Below are 15,304 nucleotides of genomic sequence, written 5' to 3' on the forward strand. Positions count from 1 at the left end.
TGGGATTTCAGCAACTGGACAGCTCCACGTCCAAGCGGTATTGTAGCACTGTGGACACTGCAATTTTATCTAATACCTTTTGACGAATTTTTGCAAATATAATGAATTGTTTCATAGTGTAACCATTTCCCATGGTAGTGCTAGACTAGGCAATGCCTAGGCTATTTAATGAGAATACATTTAATGAGAATTTTACCCGAGTCTAGGCTCTGGTTTGCTGGGTCCTATTAGTATTCCTGTCCTATGGGTGTGCAGTGTTGCCAGCCACGTCAGGCCTGTAGCAACTGCTTGTCTCCTGCCTCACCAAGGCAAGGTTAGATACACTCGGCTGAAGACACTCGAAGAAAAAGACCTTGGGAACAAATTCAGCATCTTGGCAACCAGGAATTGCTTTCCTCTCTGTTTCTAGTAGGCCTAGTGATTAAGCAAGTGTTATCATTGCCTGAAGTTACATAGCTTTCTTTATTTGGACGTTTCGCAACATTTTTGCTTTTCCAAAGGGGAATGTTTGCATAGCTACATTGCCGAAGACCCTCCTCAAGCCGTATTCTCCGTGTTTAATGGAAACGCACAATTATAAGAAATGGTTGCATTTTGCGAATACCAGTGATTGCTTTCTACGGACCATCACAGCTGCGGTGCGCGAGGAAGGACGCCTCAGCTTGTTGGACCCCGGGTCGCGTGTGTGTATAGGCTACGGTTACCGTATACCATCAGTTGGACTGCTGGAGTGAAGGTGACTCGCGCCCCCTTTGCAGTCGAGGCAATGCGGAGAGGAGTCGCAGGCGCTCATCCGGTACTTCTGCGCTCTGACGGCAGCCTGCAAAAATATATTCTTCTTCTTAGACGGTAGAGAGAGAGAGAGAGAGAGAGAGAGAGAGAGAGAGAGAGAGAGAGAGAGAGAGAGAGGAGAGGGAGAGAAAGAGAGAGCAGTAATACACCACAGGTAAACTATCTATCCTATCCGTTTTAGGATATATCCTACTGGAGAGGTTTCGACACCACAAACGATAGATAGAACAGGATATCGGCCAATAGGTGGTGGTGGAGTTTAGTGGGACGTAGATTAACAACGTTCTGTATTAGAGCTGTTTTATTAGTGGATGTGTATGCATGAGTTCTGCACCGAATGGGCGCAAGAACCGCCCCAGATCCGCCGGGAACATCTTCCAGATCGGCAAGGCTCCCTACCGAGACCCGGAGAGGAGGGAGAGCACGGAGAGCACCCGCAAAGCCCAGCGCGCCGTGGCGGACTGCAGAATGGTGGGTATGGAACTTGTGACATGTAGCCCACAGTGCGTATTTCCTCTGCAGGAAATGATGCAGCTAGTCATGTATTCATTCACCCTTTCTTTCTTTAACTAATTTCATCAATTTGCACTGATGTTGGCTGTTTAAACGGTAACAAACTGAACCCCCTCCACCTTTCTATGTATTGTCTAGGGAAATTATATACATTTGCGTTGCTGTTGTTGCAGAGAAGACTATTTGACCTGCTCATGTTTTTATACCCCTTCTTTGTCACTGATTGCGATAGTGCGATTTGCATGTTGGAGCATCAAGTGAAGGCAAGCCTGTCTGATGGTGATTTGGTGTGATCTCCAGTATCGCCTACATTACAAAGTTGTCTAACGGGCTCTGTTTGATGGACGAAGACGGCCACTGATTTGACAGGTGCTGGCAGAAACGTCCATAATACATTCTCTCCCCTCACATACATCAGTAAACGTCACTAAGTCTCATCACGGGAAGAACAGCAGAACGTGTCTGAGTCTCGAGCGTTGTCCCATCCTAAGGATCCTATGCTCTAATTCGATGCACATAGACGAATTTATCATACGGGGTTGTCGTCTATGACTAATTGATTCGTTTTAAAATAGACATTCTATGTGTCATTTCATATCCTATGCATATCGTAATGTTTTTAGGTATCAATATTGATTAGCCTATATTTTGTATCTTGGAGGTTAGAATAGCCTAATACCCCTGTCCAGGGATCAATGTTTTTTTGGAAATGGCAGTCAATTTATTCAAGCTCTAGTATAGAGAAACGATCGACTGAAAGATGGTTGATGTCCATAAGCAGGATGGTGCTGAATGGCTAGGGTAACCTAGTTTTTGAACTTGCAGTGCCGAAATATTAATTGTGGCACCAATGAAAAAAACTAAAGCTGCTAAATTGACAGCCTACCTGTGAATATAAGATGACAATTTATCTGATAACCTACATTGTTCTGGCAACTGCTGTCACAAGGTGGCCTATATTGCAAATGTGTCTGCTTATGAAATTCTAACAATTCCCCATCAGAAAGGCACATATGTTTGCAATAGCCCGCATTAGTTAACCTATATGGAAGAACATTGCAAGGTCTCGCTGGGGCTCGCGACAGAGGAAATTCTAGGTCCAGATCATTTTGGTTTCCTTTTTATTTCTCAGATTGTGCAGGAGTTTAACACGCTTGTGGCGCTGTATCGTGAGCTGGTCATCTCCATTGGCGAGATCTCTGTCGACTGCCCGTCGTTACGGGCCGAGATGCACAAGACCCGAACTAAAGGCTGCGAGATGGCGAGAGCCGCAAACCAGAGCCTGTCAGTCATTTCAGGGTAAGTAGCGGTCGCTGTCCTTGGTGCTGAAAGACAGCGTTGGGGCAATTTCACAGACATGGGCCACAGGCTTCTATAAAGACCTCCTTTTGGAAATGTAACTTAGGTTTCAGTCTAGAGTGGCCTGTTTGAGCACTGAAATCTTGGTCTGTACAGGGTTGTAATTTGCATGTATTTGTCTGTCTTATGAAGGATGAAGGATATAACAGAGAAACGTAGAGAGAGAGAGAGAGAGAGAGAGAGAGAGAGAGAGAGAGAGAGACTGGTGAGAGCATTTGAGATCATGCACTTCTACAGTTTAGTGGGCTATCCTAGTCTCTGAGTGTGATACTGACCTGCTATACTTAAACCTGCTGCTTGGGAGTTGGACATTTGGCTACAGTATTGCAGAAGAGTTCCACTGAGCTTGGAGTTGATTCAGACAGTAATGGAGTTGGTCTGTGGATTTTGGGGCAGTGCCAGACCAAGAACATTTTTGAGAGAAAGCAGTATTACCTCTTTGGAGGATTTAGCTTTAATTTTACTTTGTAAACCTGCTGCTAACAACATGACTTGTTAACATTACAGGTTATCGACCAGCTTTTCAGATCTTTTCAGTACCCGTTATATAGTTTCTACTTCTCTTATACATAGATCTCTGTGGAAGGTTTCTAGTCTTCCTACAGATGTAAGATCTTAATTTAATTTTGATCACTCTATCGCAGGGGAACTACGACAAAGTGATCAAATAAACTTGTCGTGTATTTGAGGTTTAAGGCTTCTGAAGTTTGTAATTTCCACTTTGAAATTTCAGACTTGATTTTCCCATACGGAAAATGTACTGAAAGAACCCCTACATTTTTTTTTCATTAATTATAATCCACTTAATAACTCACATTTACTTTTGTTGCAGGATTGTATTCCTGCTACAGCACACTGGCTCAATTTATATGTTAACGCGCATGAACCAGCTCTAAATAAAGCATTGCCTCTTCAGTTCCCCATCATTTTGTTATGATATGATAATATTGTGTGGTTAAATGTGGACGTTTGTACTCGCCCTTGCTATAACCTATCCATTTAATAATGAATCCTCTTGCAGTGTCTTTTAAGAGATCTCAGAATGTGTATCTTTCATTGCATGTCACACGCATGACAGGGCATGTGCATTTTGGCTGGGATAGTGAGCCACACCTGTGACAGCCTGGGCCCCTCTCAGAGCTCAGAGACACATGGAGACACTCAGAGACACTCTGATAAGATGGCTGTGTTAGCATGAATAATACAGCATGACTGGACCCCTCCCCATAAAACTTTACCTTTTTATAACCCCCCACCAAACTAAAACCCTAGTCTCACCATTGTCTGTCTGTTTGTCTGTCTGTCTGTCTGTCTGAGCGATGCCGGACCTCTCCAATATGCCAGAGGAAATCCGATAAGCAGAAGGATGGTATTGATGACAGCAGTACTTTAGCCAGCTAGCAGCACTCTGACAGGAAACACAAGCTGATTGAGAGAGCAAATGTGCTTTTTGTGAGAAATGTAAGAAGCATTAAATGCATGAAAAATCCAATTAACACACAAAAACATTATCTCGGCAGTTACAGATTAGTCTGGGTACCAGTTTGTTTGCGCCATCATGCTACTCCTTGCCACTCCTTTTCATGCTGAGTGGCAAGGAGTGGCATGATGGCGCAAACAGATCTGGGACCATGTTAGTTACAGAGAGGAGTAGAAGGCTTTTGGAACAAAATCAGGTCAAGTCTCATGTGAAAAAGACTTAAAGGTCCAATGCAGCCTTTTTAAAATCTCAATATCAAATCAATTCAGTACGTTACCGTAATCGTTTTCCATTAAAATGGTCAAAAATAAACAAAAATAGCTTTTTAGCCAAAAAATCTTTCTGAACCAAGAGTTTTGCTAGGACTGTCTGGGAGTGGTCTAAGTGGGGTGGGGGAGGATACCAAAGCGGGGGAGCGGTCTAATGGGGAGAGATTATTGACGAAGAGGTTTGGAACTCTTTTTGTTGTTGGTCTATTACAATTTATACTGCCTGGAGATGTTACCAGGCAAGCCAAAACTTCACCCATGCAACACCTGCTGATTATAATGTCCTGAGTAGATTGTATTTTAAACCAGAAACTATCAATGAAATAACACTGATCAACATTTTCCACACTTTTACAATGTTAGTTTCATCAGCTGTTGTACAATATGAAACAAAACACAGGAAAAACATAATTACGACTGTGATGGGCCTTTGAATCCTAAAAAGCAAGAAAAATAACTACGTCCCCACATTTCCCAAGCTTAATCCAAGCAATTTTGAATCTTCTTGTACAAAATGGACTGATGCTATGTGTGAAGAGGTGGAAATACTCTCTCTGTTCCCTCAGGTCTGTCGTTTTGGCTGAACCTTAGGAACTCAACATGGCTTCCCAGACGTTGTTGTTGTTGAACTGTCACCTTATTTAAATTGAAAAAATGTCATATAGTTTTGAATTGTGTAGGACTTTTATGTAATCCTTGTGGTAAAGGAACATTGTAGATGTAAAGCAAAGTTTTGTGCAAGCAGATAGAGTATTATGCCATATCATGGGTAATCCCGATGTTGACTGGCATTTTTGTGTTGCCCTCACAGGCCTGAGGACGGAGAGATTCACCCAGAGATCTGCAGGCTCTTCATCCAGCTGCAGTGCTGTCTGGAGATGTACATCACAGAGATGCTCAAGTCTGTCTGTCTGCTGGGATCCCTGCAGCTCCACAGGAAAGGTAGGGAATGCCTGACATAAAATGACATAGCAACGTTATAACCTGAAATCACTATTATAGCCAGAGACATGAAGCCTAACGGGATCAAAAACAATCCTAACTGAGCTATTTTGAGCTACAATTCACTGTTTATTGTGTAAAACATGTAATGACTTTTACACTACTATTATTCATAGTGTGTGTGTGTGTGTGTGTGTGTGTGTGTGTGTGTGTGTGTGTGTGTGTGTGTGTGTGTGTGTGTGTGTGTGTGTGTGTGTGTGTGTGTGTGTGTGTTCCAGGGAAGGATTGCTGTGGGCCTCCCAGGATTGACGGTAAGGTGGATGAGAGCTCAGACATCCCCATTCTAGAAGACACCTCCTCCCCCATGGACTGTCATCAGCTCTGCTGGCTGGTTACCACAGACATAGACAATACTGAGAGGTGGGCCCACTGTGTGTGTGTGTGTTATTATTATAATTCTGTGTGCATTAGCAAAACACACATGAACACAACGTGAATATGATTTCATAGGGACATGAGAGAGATGAAGAACCTTCTCAGTAAACTCAGGGAGGCGATGCCTTTACCACTGAAGAACCAAGGTAGGGCCTCCACAGGGGCGCTCACATGGTTTCTATGCTTGGATCTTATGCGAGTTAGATACACAGTTAAAATTACTTTGAGATTAGTTTGGACATGTAATGGGCTTATCTCTGTTTGTACCCAGATGACAGCAGCTTGCTGAACCTAACTCCCTACCCACTGGTCCGACAGAGGAAGAGACGGTTCTTTGGGCTCTGTTGCCTGGTAACCAGCTAAGGGGCCTGCCCTCCTGGGTTGAAGGCAGGGACGGTAATGCTTAAGTTGAAGTGTTGTTCATGGCACATCCATAAAGTGTCCTATGCACATCATAATTCAAGTGTCAAAAGACAAGCTATAAAAGCTTTGTCAACTGGAATGACATACATTATTTGCATGTCACGACCAATATATTTATTTGCATTATGACATGGTGTCATAAGATATTGACAGTTATCATAACAGTGCCCCATAAAGGAAAGAGCATAGAATTAAATATTTTGTAATGTGTCATGGGCAACACTGCACGTAAAGTGCTACTGCGGCAACAAAGACACCATTAACCACAATCCTTCACCACTTGTGTCTCCCACCACTATATTACTGCCATTTCCAATATCCAATACAGTTCTCTCTTTGTTGAAAAGGCTACCCCATTTTATAATTTTATTTTGTAATACAAAGATGAATTGTAATTGCAATGTAATGAAACCAATAGTCAAAACATATATTTTAAATGTTTTGCAACTGCTTTCCTTTTCATTTGGTACAGAAGTCCAACCTTTTTGTTTGGTACAGAAGTCCAACCTTTTCGTTTGGTACAGAAGTCCAACCTTTTCGTTTGGTACAGAAGTCCAACCTTTTTGTTTGGTACAGAAGTCCAAACTTTTCGTTTGGTACAGAAGTCCAACCTTTTTGTTTGGTACAGAAGTCCAACCTTTTGTTTGGTACAGAAGTCCAACCTTACAAGTCGTTTGGTCGTTTTGGTACAGAAGTCCAACCTTTTCGTTTGGTACAGAAGTCCAACCTTTTCGTTTGGTACAGAAGTCCAACCTTTTTTGTTTGGTACAGAAGTCCAAACTTTTCGTTTGGTACAGAAGTCCAACCTTTTGTTTGGTACAGAAGTCCAACCTTTTTGTTTGGTACAGAAGTCCAACCTTTTCGTTTGGTACAGAAGTCCAACCTTTTTTGGTACAGAAGTCCAGCCTTTTCGTTTGGTACAGAAGTCCAACCTTTTCGTTTGGTACAGAAGTCCAACCTTTTCGTTTGGTACAGAAGTCCAACCTTTTCGTTTGGTACAGAAGTCCAACCTTTTCGTTTGGTACAGAAGTCCAACCTTTTCGTTTGGTACAGAAGTCCAACCATTTCGTTTGGTACAGAAGTCCAACCTTTTTGTTTGGTACAGAAGTCCAACCTTTTCGTTTGGTACAGAAGTCCAACCTTTTCGTTTGGTACAGAAGTCCAACCTTTTTGTTTGGTACAGAAGTCCAACCTTTTCGTTTGGTACAGAAGTCCAACCTTTTTGTTTGGTACAGAAGTCCAACCTTTTCGTTTGGTACAGAAGTCCAACCTTTTTGTTTGGTACAGAAGTCCAACCTTTTCGTTTGGTACAGAAGTCCAACCTTTTCGTTTGGTACAGAAGTCCAACCTTTTGTTTGGTACAGAAGTCCAACCTTTTCGTTTGGTACAGAAGTCCAACCTTTTCGTTTGGTACAGAAGTCCAACCTTTTCGTTTGGTACAGAAGTCCAACCTTTCGTTTGGTACAGAAGTCCAACCTTTTCGTTTGGTACAGAAGTCCAACCTTTTTGTTTGGTACAGAAGTCCAACCTTTTCGTTTGGTACAGAAGTCCAACCTTTTTGTTTGGTACAGAAGTCCAACCTTTTTGTTTGGTACAGAGGTCCAACCTTTTCGTTTGGTACAGAAGTCAAACCATTTCGTTTGGTACAGAAGTCCAACCTTTTCGTTTGGTACAGAAGTCCAACCTTTACGTTTGGTACAGAAGTCCAACCTTTTCGTTTGGTACAGAAGTCCAACCTTTTCGTTTGGTACAAAAGTCCAACCTTTTCGTTTGTCAAAGGTTTTCGGAAGAGAGAGACCATTTGAAACAATGTCAACATTTAGTTTCTTCCATAAAGCTGAATTGATGAATTAATGAATTGTGTGTAGGACACAATTTGATCCTTAAGTTTGTTTCAAAAACAATGTTAGCAAGTACGACACTTGCCATGTGTGGCAATACTTTTCCAATATGACCGGTCATTGAAGTTAGACACTTGCAGTAAACAGATATGCTATTTTAGGGCTCCATTCAATCTGTATCCCTGAAGCGTTAAAGATTGCACAATTTAAATGTAAAGGTAATTTCCGATTGAGTTGACATACGCAGCGTTTACTGTGAATGCAGTCTCCGCTAACATTGCCTTTGATTTTTCAATCACGCTTTAAAGCTGAACTTCCGTGATACACATTGAATAAAGCCCTTAATTTGATCACTCTGTTGTCACAGATAATGAAATCTTGTAGTGTATTTACATTTTTAAAAGTATTCTAAAGTTTGTAATTTCCAGTTTAAAATGTCAGACTTGACTTACCCTAATGTAAAATGTATCAACCCCTACAAAAAAATGTCCATTCATTATAATCCACATAATAATTCACATGACCTGTTGCTGCAGGATTATTTTCCTGCTGTGAAAAACTAGTCAAATTAAGATAGCAGATCTGTATATGTACACTACTAGATAAAAGGCATAGAGCTGTTTTTCCAGAGCAGAGAAAGTCTGTGCACTACGTCTGTTGTGTGTTTCATTCTCTGTTTTCCATTTCTAGCTGACCCTGTACTTCCTGTACTGACCTTGATTTAGTCTTCCATGAACCAAACACCTGTACCTGACTTTTACTTTCCATCTTCAAGGAGGAATATACTATACAATACTAACAAAAATATTAACTTATTTGCACATACAATATCTATCTATAAATTAAGACATTAGACATACTCTATGTATGTATATACACATACTCTCCAATCGATGAGCTCTGGAAAATCTTCGAAGTTGAGATAGATTGGTGAAGTCTTGGTTGGCATAAGCAGGTGACGTCTCCCTTTGTAAGGCACAGTCTGTGCGGGTAGTGGGGACTCAGCATGGGTCTTGCTTATTAGTAATAGTGATATATGTGTAGGGCATGGAGAAGGTACAGTACTGTAGTCAAAGCTGAAATAAAAAGCTGTATGTCATTTTACATTGTTAATAAACTTTTTTATTTAAACCGACTGGTGTTTTTTTTTTTTGGTCTCTGTCTTAATTCTCTATAGGCCCTACTCAGACTTGAGATAATTGGACTTAACATGGATTTAAGTAATAAAAATGTCCTAAATCTGAATCGGCCCTAGACAAATATTTTTTTGTAGACAGAATTCTACAAATTAGTAGTATAGTAGTATTCTTAAATGATAATACAATGATCAACTGGCTCAAATCAATTGTTAGGAATGCTTAATTTCTGTAAGTTTTCATACACATTTGAGCCAATTTTCAGTCTAGTTGTATGTCTCAATGAGATTATTAACATCGTGATATTGTTTCCCTGTTGCCTAGAGCATTGTCCCATGATGCACCAATTCCCCCAAAAGGTCCCAAAGCCCAAGTTCCTGTGAGTTAGTGTTCTATCCACTGGGTGGAGACAGACTCATACAGCTAAGTATCAGCAAGATCATTCTCATCCATATTCAAAGGCTCAGTTTAGATTTAGCCAGCAGATGTGAAGATGCAATGCAATGTTATGTTAACATCTATAGATGATCCATTTGAATAACAATTCAATGGATGTTATGAGAAAGAGTGCAAGTGGAGAGATGATGCAACCCACATACACACACACACACACACACACACACACGCATAGACACGCACACGCATCCACACACACACAAACACACACACGCATCCACACACACACGCATCCACACACACACACACGCATGCACACACACACGCACATATCCATACACACACGCATACACACATGCACGCATCCACACACACACACACACACACACACACACACACACACACACACACACACACACACACCACACGCACCACACACACACACGCATCCACACACACACACACACACACGCATCCACACACACAGAAATGTACACAGACACGCACATATCCACACACACACGCATACACACACGCGCACACACACACACACACACACATCCACACACACGCACAAATCCACACACACACACACACACACACACACACACACACACGTGTCCAGGCACACACACGCATCCATACACACACACATGTATGCACACACACACTCATCCACACACACGCATCCATACACAGGCCTCTACACACACACACACACACACACACGTATCCACACACACACGCATGCACACACCCACGCACACATCCACACACACGCATACACACACACACACACACGTATCCACACACGCATACACACACACACATCCACAAACACACGCGCACACACACGCACGCATCCACACACACACGCATCCTTACACACGCATCCTTACACACACACACGCACACATCCACACATACACGCACGCACCCACACACGCACGCAAAATTCTGAGTGAGAGAAAGTGCTGCCCGAGGTCATCACAGCCAAGCCCCCTGAGAAGGACCATCTGGCTTGGTGAATTACAGGACAAAAATACACTGTATTTGGAGAAAAAACATGGAACATCCAGTTCAAATGATACACTGGCAAACCTATTGGGAATACCCTAGTTTAGCTACTACATCAATTAAAAGACTATTGTCATCTATTATTATGCATTTACAAACCTGCACCCAATGACTTCAGTATTAATAACTTTTGTATCCAATCCTTTAGTATGCAGTTCCTCCATTTTGCCATGCCAGTCTTGCAGTATAGAGCCATTTTATGTTTACAAGAAAACATCATATTCACATTGCATTGTAATAAATCCTGCGATGACATCTGTAATGGGTGCGTGTTGGTGGCAGGGAAGTCAGGCGCAGGAGAATCGAACTTGGTATAAATGGAGTTGTTTAATCAGTGCTTCACAAAACTACAAAACCAAAATACAAAATAATAAAAAGTGGGTACAAAACCCGTCGCGCACTAACACATAATACACAAACATACAATCAAACATGACATGAGGGGAAACAGAGGGTTAAATACACAACATGTAATTGATGGGATTGGAACCAGGTGTGAAGGAAGACAAGACAAAACCAATGGAAAATGAAAAATGGATCAGTGATGGCTAGAAGGTCGGTGACGTCGACCGCCGAACACCGCCCGAACAAGGAGAGGGACCGACTTCGGCGGAAGTCGTGACAACATCTGCAATGTTGTGGACGATAACCATCTGATTACATTTATGCTAATTTACATGAGCTGCATCTGAAGTCAGACGGGATTGTATTTATTTCGATGTTAACAAACCACTTTCTGATTCAAATCAAATCAATTTATGTGAAGGTATTCACCCCCTTGGCATTTTCCCTATTTTGTTGCCTTACAACCTGGAATTAAAATAGATTTTGGTGTACAGGAATCTTTAAGTCATATCATAGATTCTCAATTAGATTGAGGTCTGGGTTTTAATTAGGCCATTCCAAGACATTTAAATGTTTCCCCTTAAACCACTCGAGTGTTGCTTTAGCAGTATGCTTAGGGTCATTGTCCTGCTGGAAGGCGAACCTTCGTCCCAGTCTCAAATCTCTGGAAGACTGAAACAGGTTTCCTTAAAGAATTTCCCTGTATTTAGCTCCATTATTCCTTCAATTCTGACCAGTTTCTCAGTCCCTGCTGATGTAAAACATCTCCACACCATGATGCTTCCACCATGATTCACTGTGGGGATGTTATTCTCGGGGTGATGAGAGGTGTTGGGTTTGTGCCAGACATTGCATTTTCCTTGATGGTCCTAAATCTCAATTTTAGTCTCATCTGATCAGGCTACCTTCTTCCATATGTTTGGGGAGTATCCTACATGCTTTTTGGCAAACACCAAACATGTTTGCTTATTTTTCTCTTGAAGCATTGGCTTTTTTCTTGCCACTCTTCTGTAAAGCCTAGCTGTGTGGAGTGTACGGCTGAAAGCAGTCCTAGCTTTGCAGCTCCTTCAGGGTTATCTTTGGTCTCTTTGTTGCCTCTCTGATTAAAGCCCTCCTTGCCTGGTCCTTGAGTTTTGGTGGGCGGCCCTCTCTTGGCAGGTTTGTTGTGGTGCCATATTCTTTCCATTTATTAATAATGGATTTAATGGTGCTCCGTGGGATGTTCAAAGTTTCGGATATTTTCTATAACCCAACCCTGATCTGTACTTCCCCACAACGTTGTCGCTGACCTGTTTGGAGAGGTCTTCATAGTGCCGTTTGCTTGGTGGTGCCCCTCGCTTAGTGGTGTTGCAGACTCTGAAGCCTTTCACAACAGGTGTATATATACTGAGTGTAAATATCATATATATATAACAGGTGTATATATCATGTGACAGATCATGTGACACTTAGACAGGTGGACTTTATTTAACTAATTATGTTACTTCAGAAGGTAATTGGTTGCACCAGATCTTATTTAGGGGCTGTATAAGTTTTAGAAACAAGTATTTTTTTTTATTTCACTTCACCAATTTGGGCTATTTTGTGTATGTCCATTACATGAATTCCAAATAAAAATCCATTTAAATTACAGGTTGTAATGCAACAAAATAGGAAAAACAACTAGGAGGATGAATACTTTTGCAAGGCACTGTAGGTAGGGCTGAAGTGACTGTGCATAGATAACAAACATTGAGTAACAGCATTGTAAAGAAAAAAGGGGGGAGGTCAATGCCAATAGTCCAGGTGGTCATTTGATTAGTTGTTCAGCATTCTTATGGCCTGGCAGTTGAAGCTGTTAAGAAGCCTTTTGGACCTAGACTTGGTGCTCCGGTACTACTTGCCGTGAGTCTATGACTTGCATCGCTGGAGTATTTGATACTTTTTTGGACCTTCCTCTGACACTGCCTAGTATAGAGGTCCTGGATGGCAGGAAGCTTGGTCCCAGTGATGTACTGGGCCATACGCACTACACTCTGTAGCGCCTTATGATCTGATTCCAGGCAGTTGCCATACCAGGTAGTATTACAATCAGTCAGGATGCTCTCAGTGGTGCAGCTTCAGAACCTTTTGAGGATCTGGGGACTTTTCCTGAAGGAGAATAGGTGTTGTCATGCCGTCTTCACAATTGTCTTGGTGTGTTTGGACCATGATAGTTTGTTAGTGATGTGGACACCAAGGAAGCTTGAAGCTCTCGACCCGCTCCACTACAGCCCCGTCAGTGTGAATGGAGGCGTGTTTATCCCTCCTTTTCCTATTGTTCATGATCAGCTCTGTCTTGCTCGCTTTATAGGGAGAGGTTGTTATCCTGGCACCACATTTCCAGGTCTCTGACCTCCTCCCTATATGCTGTCTCATTGTTGTCGGTGATCAGGCCTACCACTGTTGCGCCATCAGCAAACTTAATGACAGTGTTGGAGTCATGTTTGGCCACGCAGTCGTTGGTGAACAGGGAGTACAGGAGGAGACTAAGCATGCACCCCTGAGGGGCCACCGTGTTGAGGATCAGCATGGCAAATGTGTTGTTGCCTACCCTTACCACGTGGGGGCAGCCAGTCAGGAAGTCAGGGATCCAGTTGCAGAGGGAGTTGTTAAGTCCAAGGGTCCTTAGCTTAGTAACTGTGCACATTGGCAATGTTAACATACAGTGCCTTGCGAAAGTATTCGGCCCCCTTGAACTTTGCGACCGTTTGCCACATTTCAGGCTTCAAACATAAAGATAATAAACTGTATTTTTTTGTGAAGAATCAACAACAAGTGGGACACAATCATGAAGTGGAACGACATTTATTGGATATTTCAAACTTTTTTAACAAATCAAAAACTGAAAAATTGGGCGTGCAAAATTATTCAGCCCCTTTACTTTCAGTGCAGCAAACTCTCTCCAGAAGTTCAGTGAGGATCTCTGAATGATCCAATGTTGACCTAAATGACTAATGATGATAAATACAATCCACCTGTGTGTAATCAAGTCTCCATATAAATGCACCTGCACTGTGATAGTCTCAGAGGTCCGTTAAAAGCGCAGAGAGCATCATGAAGAACAAGGAACACACCAGGCAGGTCCGAGATACTGTTGTGAAGAAGTTTAAAGCTGGATTTGGATACAAAAAGATTTCCCAAGCTTTAAACATCCCAAGGAGCACTGTGCAAGTGATAATATTGAAATGGAAGGAGTATCAGACCACTGCAAATCTACCAAGACCTGGCCGTCCCTCTAAACTTTCAGCTCATACAAGGAGAAGACTGATCAGAGATGCAGCCAAGAGGCCCATGATCACTCTGGATGAACTGCAGAGATCTACAGCTGAGGTGGGAGACTCTGTCCATAGGACAACAATCAGTCGTATATTGCACAAACCTGGCCTTTATGGAAGAGTGGCAAGAAGAAAGCCATTTCTTAAAGATATCCATAAAAAGTGTAGTTTAAAGTTTGCAAAAGACCTGAGACTGGGACGGAGATTTGTCTTCCAACAAGACAATGATCCAAAACACAAAGCAAAATCTACAATGGAATGGTTCAAAAATAAACATATCCAGGTGTTAGAATGGCCAAGTCAAAGTCCAGACCTGAATCCAATCGAGAATCTGTGGAAAGAACTGAAAACTGCTGTCACAAATGCTCTCCATCCAACCTCACTGAGCTCGAGCTGTTTTGCAAGGAGGAATGGGAAAAAAATTCAGTCTCTTGATGTGCAAAACTGATAAAGACATACCCCAAGCGACTTACAGCTGTAATCGCAGCAAAAGGTGGCGCTACAAAGTATTAACTTAAGGGGGCTGAATAATTTTGCACGCCCAATTTTTCAGTTTTTGATTTGTTAAAAAAGTTTTAAATATCCAATAAATGTTGTTCCACTTCATGATTGTGTCCCACTTGTTGTTGATTCTTCACAAAAAAATACAGTTTTATATCTTTATGTTTGAAGCCTGAAATGTGGCAAAAGGTCGCAAAGTTCAAGGGGGCCGAATACTTTCGCAAGGCACTGTATGTTTTCCATGCCAATAAAGCCCCTTGAATTGAATTGGATTTAATTGAATAGTTGAACTACTGAGTGTGACGACCCTCCCACTCTGTCTGCCGTATTCTCTCTTTGTTCTTGTTTCCTTATTAGGATGCCGGTGGGCGGAGTTGGGAGGGTCGTCAGCTACATGGGAAACACCTGGGCCCGGTGTGTCCCAGGATAAATACACCACTTCCCCATTCATGGAGGAGACTCTCCCCATGCACACACCTTTAAAGGTTTTGTTGTGTCT

The 15,304-nt window shown here is 42.1% G+C and overlaps 1 protein-coding gene across 2 annotated transcripts; it reads left to right on the top strand.

Annotated features, from left to right (window-relative positions):
* Nucleotides 1-251: 251 nt before the first annotated feature.
* On the top strand, nucleotides 252-6,835 carry LOC112262588 (regulator of G-protein signaling 7-binding protein A-like). Of its 2 annotated transcripts, XM_042331378.1 has the most exons (6): nucleotides 252-1,263; nucleotides 2,438-2,604; nucleotides 5,225-5,355; nucleotides 5,634-5,775; nucleotides 5,866-5,936; nucleotides 6,062-6,835. In XM_042331378.1, exons 1-6 carry the CDS (start codon nucleotides 1,114-1,116, stop codon nucleotides 6,151-6,153), a joined length of 753 nt encoding a protein of 250 aa, XP_042187312.1. In that variant the 5' UTR covers nucleotides 252-1,113; the 3' UTR covers nucleotides 6,154-6,835. The 2 variants fall into 2 exon arrangements, with proteins under 2 accessions (XP_042187312.1, XP_042187313.1); XM_042331379.1 differs by lacking the exons at nucleotides 252-1,263; nucleotides 2,438-2,604 and adding an exon at nucleotides 3,919-4,125.
* The last annotated feature ends 8,469 nt before the right edge of the window (nucleotides 6,836-15,304 follow it).

The sequence above is a fragment of the Oncorhynchus tshawytscha genome, linkage group LG12 (genome assembly GCF_018296145.1).
Source record: "Oncorhynchus tshawytscha isolate Ot180627B linkage group LG12, Otsh_v2.0, whole genome shotgun sequence".
NCBI classification, from domain to species: domain Eukaryota; kingdom Metazoa; phylum Chordata; class Actinopteri; order Salmoniformes; family Salmonidae; genus Oncorhynchus; species Oncorhynchus tshawytscha.

Coding starts and splice junctions, on each gene's coding strand:
- LOC112262588 (XM_042331378.1), top strand. CDS start 1,114: ATGAGTTCTGCACCGAATGGGCGCAAGAACCGCCCCAGATCCGCCGGG. Junction 5,356..5,633: donor CCTGCAGCTCCACAGGAAAG/GTAGGGAATGCC, acceptor TGTGTGTTCCAG/GGAAGGATTGCTGTGGGCCT. Junction 5,776..5,865: donor GACATAGACAATACTGAGAG/GTGGGCCCACTG, acceptor ATGATTTCATAG/GGACATGAGAGAGATGAAGA.